An 11,994-nucleotide genomic window follows, 5' to 3' on the forward strand; every position below is an offset into this window, starting at 1 on the left:
AGACTCCAAAATGATTTTGACATCCCTGATGTAAAGCCACTGATGTGATAGGTGCTGAACGTAAGTATAATTATATAATATAATTATAACGTAAACCATACCACAGCAGCTGTATGTTCTTCTAAACTCTAACCTTAGATTTGACTATAGCTAGAGTTTATGACTATAAACTCTAAAAAATGTGGACTATAGGCTCGGTCTACTCTGAGGTACCTCGATTCACGGATACGTGATTTGTGAGTATATTGAAGGTGGTGTATCGTCACCTTTTTGTCTGTCAAAAGGCCCAACATTTTTAAATAAAAACATCCACAGAAGTATTATCTGTTGCCTTGCAGGATCTCTGCAGGTTTTCATCTTTGGAGAGCTGCTGAGTGTAACTATAAGAGAGCAAACTGAGAATAACTGATGACTGCTAAGTCTGAAGGTTGACTTGTTGTGAGGAGGATTGTGTAGTGGGACAGAGTCTTTTAACTCAAGTGCTCAGGTTCAAGATCTGCTTGCCTGCACTCATCTATTCTGCTGTAGGGTCCTTGAGCAAAACACAGACTTTTTAGCAGCTGCAGTCACTCTGACCTCTGAACTCCCTGAGAGAAGGAAAGGACGGAGTTTCCCTTCAGGGATCAATGAACTCTCATTCATGATGGCTGAATTTGATTCTGACTGATAAAGTGTTGTGCTGAACAGAGAGGGCTGGCCAAAAGGAGCATTGTATCTCCCACAGCGTTAGAGAAAGTTAACTTTGTTTTGCCTACAAACAATTCAGAGCGTTTCAGTTGGCTGCTGGTAAACTGGAAGAATTGATCACTAAGTGAAGAGCAGCACTTGGGTATATATGCATCTGCTTTTTGTAAAATTCAGAGTTCTGTTTTGACAATCGATGAGTAATGAGCATCTCTCCACTGCAGGTATGCCATGAGGTTGAAGAACTTCACCAGCCATTTAGCCACCATCCCTGAGAAGAAACTCGCCGTGTTGTGGTACAATACACTTTCACTGTCTGTGCGTGTGTGTGTGTAATGAATCATGTAAAGTATGTCTGCTGTCTAAAATAAATATATTTAGAAAAATGTTTAAAAAAATTACAGTTACCTGAAAAAGTATATACCGTATTTTTCAGACCATAAGGCACATTAAGCGAAACTAAACAGTATCAAAGCACCGTATCATATTATCTGACTTAAGCCCCTTTCAGTCATGCACTCCTTGTTTGGTCATTTGACTGCACCTGGCCAGGTTTTTGTAAGAAAAGAGCACGCTGGCTACTTTTTAAGTCAGCGTTGTGACAACTACCGTATTTTTCAGACCATAAGATGCACCGGATTATAAGGCGCACTGTCGTTTTTTGAGAAAATTTAAGGATTTTAAGTGCACCTTATAGTGCAGAAAATACGGTACACTCAAAAAAATTAAGGGGACTGCACAATCAGTCTCATGTTAATCTCGATCACGTTCTATTGGTCAGTACTTGACCAATAGAATGCAAAAAGTAAAAGAAAATCAAGCGCTCCCCAAATCACCGCATGATGGCGTGCCAATCACAGCTGTTCCCTGCAACACACAGCTTGGTGTTTGTTTTTAGATGTACTTATACTTTATTTGTCTGCAACAACGGTTTAACAAAGAGGAATGTCGCATATGCAAAAAGGTATTCAGTAGCAAGAATGTGTTACATCATGGACGTGAAAGTACTGTAATATTTACGTGACAATAAAAAAATATGGTGTCACTAAAATGAACAAACAATTGAGATTTAAATGATAACATTTTGGTGGACAGGCAGGAGTTTTTGTGGATTATGATGTTTGCAGACGACACTGATTTGTACTGAGAGTAGTGATCTACTGATCTTGCTGTGAGGCATCAGTGCTAGCTACTGCACCACATGTCACATGTATTTTCTAGGGTGCAACGATACTCGTATGGATATCGAACCGTTCGGTACAGTGCTTTCGGTTCTTACTATGGGAACTAGAACTGAGTGGAATTTCACAAAAGCTCATAACCAGCAAGAGAAGAACCAGACAGATGCTTTATGTGATGGAAGAAAGCCCTTATTTGTAGGTCCAGCAAACTGGATGTTTGTTCTGGTAGCCCACAAAACTGAAACTTCAACTTATACTACAAGACTTTAGATATTTTTGAAGCTTTGCCCTATTGTACCTGTAATGTAGTTTACAATTTTATTTGGTCAAAAGATCCTCATTTAAATACAAAAATCTCATTAGGAAGGATTCCCTTTTTGCTAGTGCTCGTTTGTTTAAACTGTGTGAATCTCGGGCTTTGCCTGGTGGGAGTGGGTTAGACTGTCTGTGTGATACTGAGGAGAAACACAAAACCCAACTGCACTGTGTGCTTTTCAGAAATTAAATGTGGCATAAAGGTTCTTCCTGAACTGCCAATAAGTTAATTTTGCCATTGTTGAGAGTAACAGTTTAACTTCTTTACTCCCAAATTAAACCAGAGTAATAGATATTTTTACTAAACCGAAATGTCATCACGTCACACTACAGTCACACTAGGGAAACTCTGAAACGGTTGCTCTGAAAATGGCGACCAGGTGTCCGACTGCTCAGTCTCCTACTTTGGTGGAATACGATGGTGAAAAACAGGGAGTCACTTTGCGATTGTGAACTGGGTCAAGCTGGCAAATATGTGCAATCTGTTTGTGATAATACATGGATTAATGGCAATAAATCGGTGAAAATATCAAATCTGTTGCCATCTGTCACAAATATGTTGCCGTCTACAGGCACACAAATTGACATGAACTGCAGAAGATCATAGACTGGAAACAGGAACTCAGAAATTCCTCCAGCAAAAGTCACGTAGCTCCTGATGTGGGGGCTCGGCAGTCTTGCTTTGATGTAGGAATATAAGCAGAATGCAACAACCATTTGAGCCGAGTTCCCTGTCGCAAATATGTCAAGTTGTGCTCATCTGTGCAGACTGATTGCAATAATCGAATCTGTCTGAGAGCGACTGCAGTCAGTCTGAGTTGCACTCTGTTTGGAGACAGGTTGCTGCTCGACAGGCAACCTGTCAACTTGTGCAACTGCCTTGCAACTGGAAGTGGTGAAGCAGAGGTTGAGTGCTGCTCAATCTCTGGGCAACCAGCTGATTGCACCGACTCACTGTAAGTGGAACAAGTTCAGTGCAATCACCGATCAACAGGTGATCCTCCCCGTCACAAACAGATAGCTGTCCTGTTTTCTCTAGTGTGACTGAGGCTTTAAATGTAATAAAGTAACTCTGTACTAACTAATAACTGCAGGTTCTAGCTTTTGGTTGGTTGTTGAGGATCCCTCTTTAAAGACTGAAGATGGAGTGAAATAAAAGAAGTGTAATGAATTTAGCCTCCATTAGTGGTTGTAGCTGAGCCTCTTTACCAGTGTGGTCCCTAACTAATAGATTGGACTGGTACTCTTCCACTTGGATCAATATCAGCCTAAAGCTTTAATTCTTTCCTAATCATTGACACATTTCTGGTCCACTGCTGGTAGAGGTGAGCCTCTGTTGAGGCTCTTTCCCTACATTCAGCCTCACACTTGTCTGTTGGAGAATGAACCCATCTCAGTGAAACTGGGAGATGAGGTTGGGAACATGTGCATTCCCTTCAGGAGTTAAAGCTACAATCACTTGTATACTGTTGCTCCCCCCCAAAAAAGCAGCATCAGCCAAATTGTTAATATGATCATTTGTATTCTGTGGTTCACAGCTGAAATTCCCAAACTTAGTTACTGTTCACTCCTAATTAAAGGTGATTTCAGCCCAATTAATCCACCTGGTGTAAGCCATTATATTACCATGCATGGTGTAAAGACATTCAAAGGATCCCAGTGGGAACTGAAGCATCGTTCTGGGTCTCATCTCACTTGAGTTCTAGCTCCCAGCCCATTTCTTCTTTTTCTTAATGTTGGCTCTAGTCCAGTCTTCACAGCAGGTGAGCCTCTATGCGGAGCCAGTGCAGTCCCTGCCTTACGTAGCGAACCAGCTCTGTCATGCTGCTCTGCTGACTCAACGGCTCCATCACAGAGTCCAGCTCCTGGAAGAAATCTACGGGAGGGAAGGAGGGAGACAGACAGTGTTACTGAGAGCGCCTCTGTGCTTAAATGAAACACACAAACTACAGCTGGTGTTTTTCCAGTGGAGCTGTGGGCAACATGGGGCAAAAGTCAGGCTCGTTCTTTCTTCATTGCTGGTCCTACAAGCCACGCCTGGCGTCTGTTTTCACTAGTCGACTAGTGAACATTTCTCTGCAAAGGTTTTAAGAGCTTTAACATTCACTTTCATACAGCTCATGTTTATACGGGCGACCACACAGGAAGCAACTCATCACAAATCGGTTTGGTGCTGGTTGGTTGGTAACTGGTAGACGTTACAGACCCTGGTTGCCACGGTAACCTAACATATTAACCACTCTCTCATTTGCCAATCAGTGGTATCCTTCACTCTAATTGGTAGTTGCTTCAAACACACGTTTGTGAGCTGAGGAAAATTTAATTTGGGATTATTTTGCCCGTCAACACTTTAAATCACCAAATGTCACTTTCTGTGGTTGTTGCTTACAACATCAGCTCAAATTGTTTTTTGTGGACACCAGTGTAGACTAGCTTTTAGTCTTAAGGTCGTTGCAAATGGAGAAATTCAGAATTACACCGAACACGTTGTATTTTTGTCTTCAAAACCAAAACCAAAAAAACCCGCACTATAACAAAAGATGAAGTCGACATCGAGCGATGATGAGCTGGTCCTTATATTTCTAAAAACAAAAGGAAGAAACTGAGATGATTTTGGGTTCATTTAATTCTCAAGAGAAGGCAGCAGGGGGAGGATTTCATGGTTTGATCCAGGAGTGCTTTGGTTCATATTTCAGGATATCAGTGGGGCAGCTGAGCTGATCTGATGGGACAGAAAAGTCATTTCTAAGAATGGACTGGCCCGGAGCAGCATCTAGCTGTGTGTCTGAATAAAACAGTATTATTTTACTATTTGTATATTTAGTACTGGTGCAAGTTCTGAGCTATGAGTGCACTTGTTACCAAACGCAGCGACCTGATTGGTCTGATCTTTTTACTCGCATCCTAAAAATCAAATCTGAAAAATCAAGCTTGGTCCAAAAAAAGAAATGCTGCAAGTTCGACCATTCGGTGTGAATGGCTCCATTAAGAATAGCCAAATCCGAAAAACAACTTTAACACATAAAATATTTGGACAGGTTTTAGGTTTCCGGTGTGTAAAGGCCTTTAGTCTAAAAAATACAACAAGAAAACCTCCACAGTAAGTTGGATATAAATGAAAAATGAGTACTTCCACTCAGCGCTCCAGCATGGTAGCAACTTGTAAATCTTAAGATTGGCCGGCCTGTTTGTGATCCTTCATTGACCTTTGTGACTGATAACATATTCTGCTTTGTGTAACCATAATTTACACAAAGTCTTTACAGAGGTCGTAGACCAAGTAGAAGCAGGGGGTGTTCTCATAGAACCACACCTACAACCATGCAGTCGCCCCCTGCTGGCCGACACTGGCTTCATTGTTGGTACCCATTTTTGATATACAGTCTATGGCTAAAACCTCTGCAAAGAGCTCACAGAGAGGATCAAATAAATAATAAGAAATAAATAAGAAATAAAAATAAAACAAAAACTCCTGCTGAAAGTTTTTATGTGTTCAGCAGTCTTTCTCAGTATCTTCAACACGTGAGTAAAGCTGTTTTACTCAAACTGACTCCTTTACCACATGTATGAGTCACATGTACATGGCATACTTTGCATGCCTGTCATGTTAATCATCATGTATCCAGATGTTAGAGATATGAACTTGCGGTGGTGACAGTAAATATTCAGCAGCGTATTGGCGCCCATGTGAAAATACATCCAGCAGTACGCGCTCTTGTGCCGTCCTACCTTGGCTCTCAGCGGCCAGTCTGTCAGACGTCTCCCAGTGTTCGTAGCTCCGCAGGATGTTGTTTGTGATGTTAACGTGACTGGCAGCCATGTGGTGAATCCGCTGGGGAATTGCCACGCTGCCCGATGACCCCGGTGCACCTCCGGATCCTCCTCCCGCTCCTCCTCCGTTGCTGGCTGGAGAAGGGCTAAGCGACAGAGGAGACGGAGTCCCGTTGACCCTGAAAATATGGAAATGCAATAAGTCCCAGTGACATCACAGGGAGCTCCTGTATGCCATAAAAAAGACTTTTCACTGTTTTTACCTCAGTTTAATAATTATTACAATGTCTGTGCTGTTTGTATAATTTATATGTCAGGCGGTCAACAAGTGACCGGCTTGTGATCTTAACTCAAGTTAGATGTGATAGATGCTGTAGTTGCAGTCGAGCAGTTTTGCTACAGACAGTATAAAAGATGAATGTTTCCATCTCTCATGACATCTCTCATGGAGAAGTCCTGTTTTGAAGGCTTGAGCTGGAGATTTTCCCCCTCGCCTTCTTGCTGCTTTAAAACCAGCTGTGATGAGTGCGAGTTTGACTTTGAAAGCCAGGACAGCGAGTGCCCATTGGCACGACTAACAGACACATGCTGGATAATCCAGCCTTCAGACTCTAATAAAGACCACGGTTTTAAAAATGAAATTATACAATTACTTAATACATTTTTATTCTATTATACCAGGAAGTGGTTAGCACATTTGTTTGATAAGGAAAAGGTTGCTGGTTTGATTCCAGCAGGACACACAAATCCTCTTTGGGGTTGTCTTAGGAAGTGGATGTGGTGTGGAGCTTCCTGCTGTGGTGTGAAAAGGGACCAGCTGAAAGTAGCTTAACTATAATACTGGAAACCAGTGAATGAGCCAAATCAGGAAAGTGTTTACTAAACTCAACGATGTCTTCTTTTTGTAACCAGGGGAGGCGACCCCTGCTGGACATTAGATTAAAAGCACTTCGCTTGTTGGACCGGAACTACTTCCATCTTTTAAACCGTCTCTAGGTTTTGCAAGAAAAGTCAAATATTGTCACATTACAGAAGGCAGCAGGGAATAAGAAGGAAACTATTTGCAACAATACTGTCAGTGTGATTTTTAAAGCTGCTCTTATTATGTTTTTCTGGCCATTTGTTGTCAGTGTGGTGTTTATAGCTTGTTCCACTGCCCGCAGAGCAGCATTAAAATTGATTTGCAGCTGTGCTGCTGGTCACCAGATGAATGTAGGTCTAAAATTCTGTCTCCCTTTAGCTCTGTCATCAACGACTCTAAGCGAAAGTCTGACTTTTTATCCGTGGTTTGCCAATGTTGTGTGTTTACAGCTGGAACGGCAAAAACAGCAACAGATGAGACCGAACCAAATCATTTTTTAAGTGTGGCCTCACATCCAAAACAATCAGCTGAAAAATGCTGATGGACCTCCTGAGTAAGTAAAACAAGACACACAGAAATCCATATCAAATATCCGACCTCAGCACACAGACATGTTTGCTTACGAGAGACAGACGCGTACATATAAGGGGACGGATGCAAGGAGCTAAACGAAGGTTAAAGCAGGATTTTTGTACTTATCTACCACGATGGATTTAAGTGCCGACTTAAATCCTTGTAAAACACCTTGTTTTACAAGGATTTTGCATAAACTGTTTAGGAGTTACTGTGATATACTCAACCTGTCCAGGCTGTCCCTGCCTAACATCTTATAACAGCTAGGATAGATGCTAACTCAACTGTGACCCTGGATAAGGATAAACAATCCCTGATTTTAGAGGCTTAAAAACTGGACAGCTCGATCCAATAGAGCAGCCTTTTACTTTCAGCCTCTGAAAATGTGGGACTTATTAGAAAAATGTCTTTAATTCCTAAAACAGTGCAAAACGTTTATAAAACATCTGCACTTTGGTCACATCAGGATTGTCTGTGGGACCGAACTGTACGTGGTTGTTAAAACATCCACCAAAGAAAATAAACACAAAAAAATACAACATACAAATGTGGTCAGAACGAGGTTAATTATTGTGCTCTCAGAATTGTTTTTATACTGTGTGTTCATGTTTTGAATTTTGACTTTGGACTTTGTCTATGTAAATATCAAAAGCCAGACATCAGCACAATTTTTAAGGATTTATTTTTCCCAGTCTGGAAATCATTCCCAGTTACAAAGATTTTCTTGTCACAATGTTACTGTTCAAATCTCTCTTTGTGTCCTGTGCCCCCCCCTCTTCTGTTTTTCCATTTTAATGTAGCACCGGTATTATCAACATCATATCAGTATTTTATTTGTTTTAAATATGAGGGTGAGCATAAATAGAGAGACGTCATCTTTTCTTTTTTCTTCATGTGGAGCTGTTGGCATGCTCGAAGGAGGTGGGTTCTTTACCCCCATGTGACTCATGGTCAACGTAAAGAGTAACAACTCATTACATTGACCGTGTAGGAAAATAGATTAACAGTGTTTTGTTATTGGCATTACAGCAAACTATAGAAATGGTGACAGAGAGCTTTGACGTGGATACATTAGTGCAAACTGCTCCCTGTCCTGCACAGCTCTGTGTGTGTGTGTGTGTGTGTGCTCCTGACATGATGTAATGTCTGTGATGTGGCCTTGACCATTGCTGACCCACAACTTGTGCCTGATTCAGTGCCCCCCCCACTCACACACACACACAGACACACACTGAGCCCAGTCCTGCTGCTGTGCAGCGTCATAGCTGTCCAAACTCATTAGCTTCACATCCGCAGCTCCTCCACGCCTCTCCTCCTCCATCCATCATCACTCCCTCCATCACTCCTTCTCACCAAACACCCAGCAGCCCTTCCAGTCTTCTCACATCTACAACAAATCAGTCCCTTTATTTGCTTCCTGAAGGTTTGTTTGAGCAAGTGGCTGTCAGGGTCGACACGGTATTCTGCTGCAGAGCTCCGGTGAATTATAAATTTTCAATTATCAAGGTGCGCGGGGGGGGGGTACTGCATGTGTGTGTGTGTGTGTGTGTCTGTGTGTGTATACTCACTTTCCATTGGTCCTCCAGGGAGAGGGTGCTTGGTGGGAACTCTTGGCTGAATTCTGAATAACAAAAACAGAAATGTATTAAACAGTGTTGTGTGTCTGTGAAGGTTCTCAGTCATCCAGGTCATCGTAGTCAAAGGAGCTTGCAAAGAAAAGCGTCTGGACTTCTTTAAGTTGCTTGAAGACGTTTCACCTCTCATCCGAGAAGCTTCTTCAGTTCTAAGGTCAAATGGTGGAGAGTCCCAGATATAAACCTAGTGGGAGTATCCCCCACAGAGGGACAAAAGGACCCCCTGATGATCCTCTAATCGCCTGAGCCAAGGTGTGAAACGTCTTCAAGTAACTTAAAGCCAGACGCTTTTCTTTGCAAGCTCCTTTGACATTAAACAGTGTTGTTTACAACTCTCCAGCTGTAGAGGAAGGAGTCAGCTCATTCATTCCAGTAAATACAACAAAACAAATTACAGGTGCAGTCCTACCTCCAAAACACTGCACTATTAATAATACGAGGAAAATGCTGGTGAATTTTAAGAATTCAAATTAGTTGGTTTCACAGAAAAATAAAAGGATCGTGAAGAAAAAAATAACAATATTTTGTTTTTTTGTGAAATAGTTAACAACTTGACCTCTTTATGCAAATAAACTTAGAAGATCTGTACTCCAAGTTTTTAAATGTAAATCTTTAATTGTAAACTAATGAGTAGCCACAGCTGTGTGATTAGGAATAGACTGGAAAAACAAACTTGTGCTGAAGTGCACTTTAAGTAAACGTTCCTCCACTGTTAGAATAAAATGCCATTTTGCATACAGCAAAAAACTATGACATGAAGAATAAAAAATGATAACATGGATTAGAAAAACAACACATTTGTCTCTGTGTACTACAATAACAGTACAGCTTAACCTCCTAAGACCTGAACTCTTCCATGGCATGAATTTTTAATTTCTCTTTGATATTTGGGCTGATTGGAACCCGATGAATGTAAAAACAAAGAATCACCAGATTTTTTTTTACCCAATTTTTGTTTCTAAGAAAAATGAGAGCCACATATGAGGATATTTGTTTAAAATTTCGATAGAACAGTAGCAGTATAATGTCCTCGTAAGTGGATATCAGGCCCTTGTAGAGCAAAATTTATTATTTTAGAATAAATAACCCAAAATGTGATGTCCACATATGTGGACGCCAGGTCCTAGGAGGTTAACTAGAACCCCTACAGCTCAGTAATTATTGCGCAATATCCTGTTTATTTAATTCATACAAAAGTGAGTGTAAAAAAAAATAAAATAAAATAAAAATCTGGTTTCATGGGGATTATGTACTTTTTACTCACAATTCATTTAGACATGGATCCCAACAGATATCTGTTCATTTGACTATAATGCAAAAAAATAGTCAAATAGTTTGCCCGCAGTCTCCTCCTACACAGTCAGGAGTTGAGCTGCTAGACCCGGTACTGCGGCACAGCTTAGCCCGCTCATTGCTCTTAACTATATTAGATAAAATGATGCCAACTGCCCCTAGCAGCCACATAACATCGCTAAATGTTACATTTGTAACACAATACGAAAATGATCCATTTGTAGCATTTACGCACCTGTAACACTTTAAACATTGTATCACTTTAAGTTTGTTACAGAAAGATCAAATGTAGCAAATACTGAATATATCCATTTTTGATAGCTCTACATTGTGATTTTTATTTATATTTTATTTATGTTTATTTATTTATAGTATGTTTACATTACATGTATAGTTACATTGAAATAATATCAAAAGCTTAATATCAGATAAATAACTGTTGATATGTGTGGCTTTGTATTCAATCAAACAGAAGTTTGCATATCAATGTTTTATTATACACTACAGGGTGAACAGTGTGTGGCTGATCAGTATAAGATCATACTTATTTTTTCATACAATAACTGACTGATATGTTGTCTTAATCCATTTACATTTTTCTATCCATTCGCACTCACATTCACACCTTTGGGCAATTTAGAGTCATGAATTAACCTGACCCCGCTAACTGCATGTCTTTGGACTGTGATAGGAAGTACCCAGGTAGAACCCATGCAAACATGGGGAGAACATACAAACTCCACACAGAAAGGTGGGTTGTTAATGTATGTAGCTGTATCAGTTTGCTAACAGCACAAACAGGATGAGCACGTACTAGCACTAAAAATACACAAACCTTATATATTGCATTACTGGAGCGCCAGCACCGAAGAGGCTTAGCAAGATAGACAAATAATGTTAACAAAGCTAATGTATGTTTACCTTTCTTTCAGACACAAAGCCCTTTTTAAACAAGCTATGTGTATTACAGGACGTTGCTCTATGGTAATCAAAAACAAATGCCAAAAGTGTGAACTCTAGCTTTCACTACCCAGCCACCTCATTAACACGATACTGTCGACTGCCTTTGGTAACTATTTGGTAGTTTTCATCGTGATGACTTTAGTCAAGACCCTGAAGTAAGCCACGTCATATGGACACACACAAGATAAACACTATGATATGATTGAATTTGTCCACGCAATGCTCAATTACTATGGGTGTGATTAGTAATACTGTATTAATCCAGCATTATTATATATAATTTTTTTTTTTCGGCAGTTTATGTATTGCTCCAATATTAGATCGTTGTTGTATGTTCTCGTCCAGCCCACGCTACCGAAGGGCCTGTGATTCCGAGCGTGTGTATGCTACTGGTTAACATGAAGAATCTCTCGATGTTGGGTAGTGGCTCAAGTTAAACGTTCATTTCAGTAATTAACGCTGATTCTTATAGTCTAACTATAGAGAAACAAAAATGTGAATATTGAAATCTTCAGTTTTGACTAGGATGCATTCTACGGCTGCCAGACCTGACAGATCGATACGTAGTGCAAATAGACAACTCAAGTGGAAGCAGATGCAATAAGTACAACATCACTGCTATGTTACTACAAACTTTACCGAGTGGCATTCTAGTACAGCCTATGTGTGTTTAAGGGGCCAAAAACACAAGCAGCACAAACTTGAGTCATTTAGACAG

The 11,994-nt window shown here is 40.5% G+C and overlaps 1 protein-coding gene and 1 long non-coding RNA gene across 3 annotated transcripts in view; one reads left to right on the forward strand and one right to left on the reverse strand.

Annotated features, from left to right (window-relative positions):
- Positions 1 to 11,994, forward strand: part of aff2 (AF4/FMR2 family, member 2) — a 213,120-nt gene that overhangs the window by 188,504 nt on the left and 12,622 nt on the right. For both annotated transcript variants that reach the window (XM_042225097.1, XM_042225096.1), the window contains exon 22: positions 909 to 980. In XM_042225097.1, coding sequence (XP_042081031.1) covers positions 909 to 980 — 72 coding nt within the window. The remainder of the gene's footprint in view (positions 1 to 908; positions 981 to 11,994) is intronic.
- Positions 1,966 to 9,068, reverse strand: LOC121815229. Its single transcript, XR_006054906.1, has 3 exons — positions 8,955 to 9,068; positions 5,910 to 6,130; positions 1,966 to 4,056 (listed from the first exon to the last, which is right to left on the reverse strand). It is a non-coding gene; the product is annotated as an uncharacterized LOC121815229 (long non-coding RNA).

This window comes from Haplochromis burtoni, unplaced genomic scaffold, assembly GCF_018398535.1.
Source record: "Haplochromis burtoni strain Fernald_Lab_line unplaced genomic scaffold, NCSU_Asbu1 Contig_159, whole genome shotgun sequence".
Taxonomy (NCBI): domain Eukaryota; kingdom Metazoa; phylum Chordata; class Actinopteri; order Cichliformes; family Cichlidae; genus Haplochromis; species Haplochromis burtoni.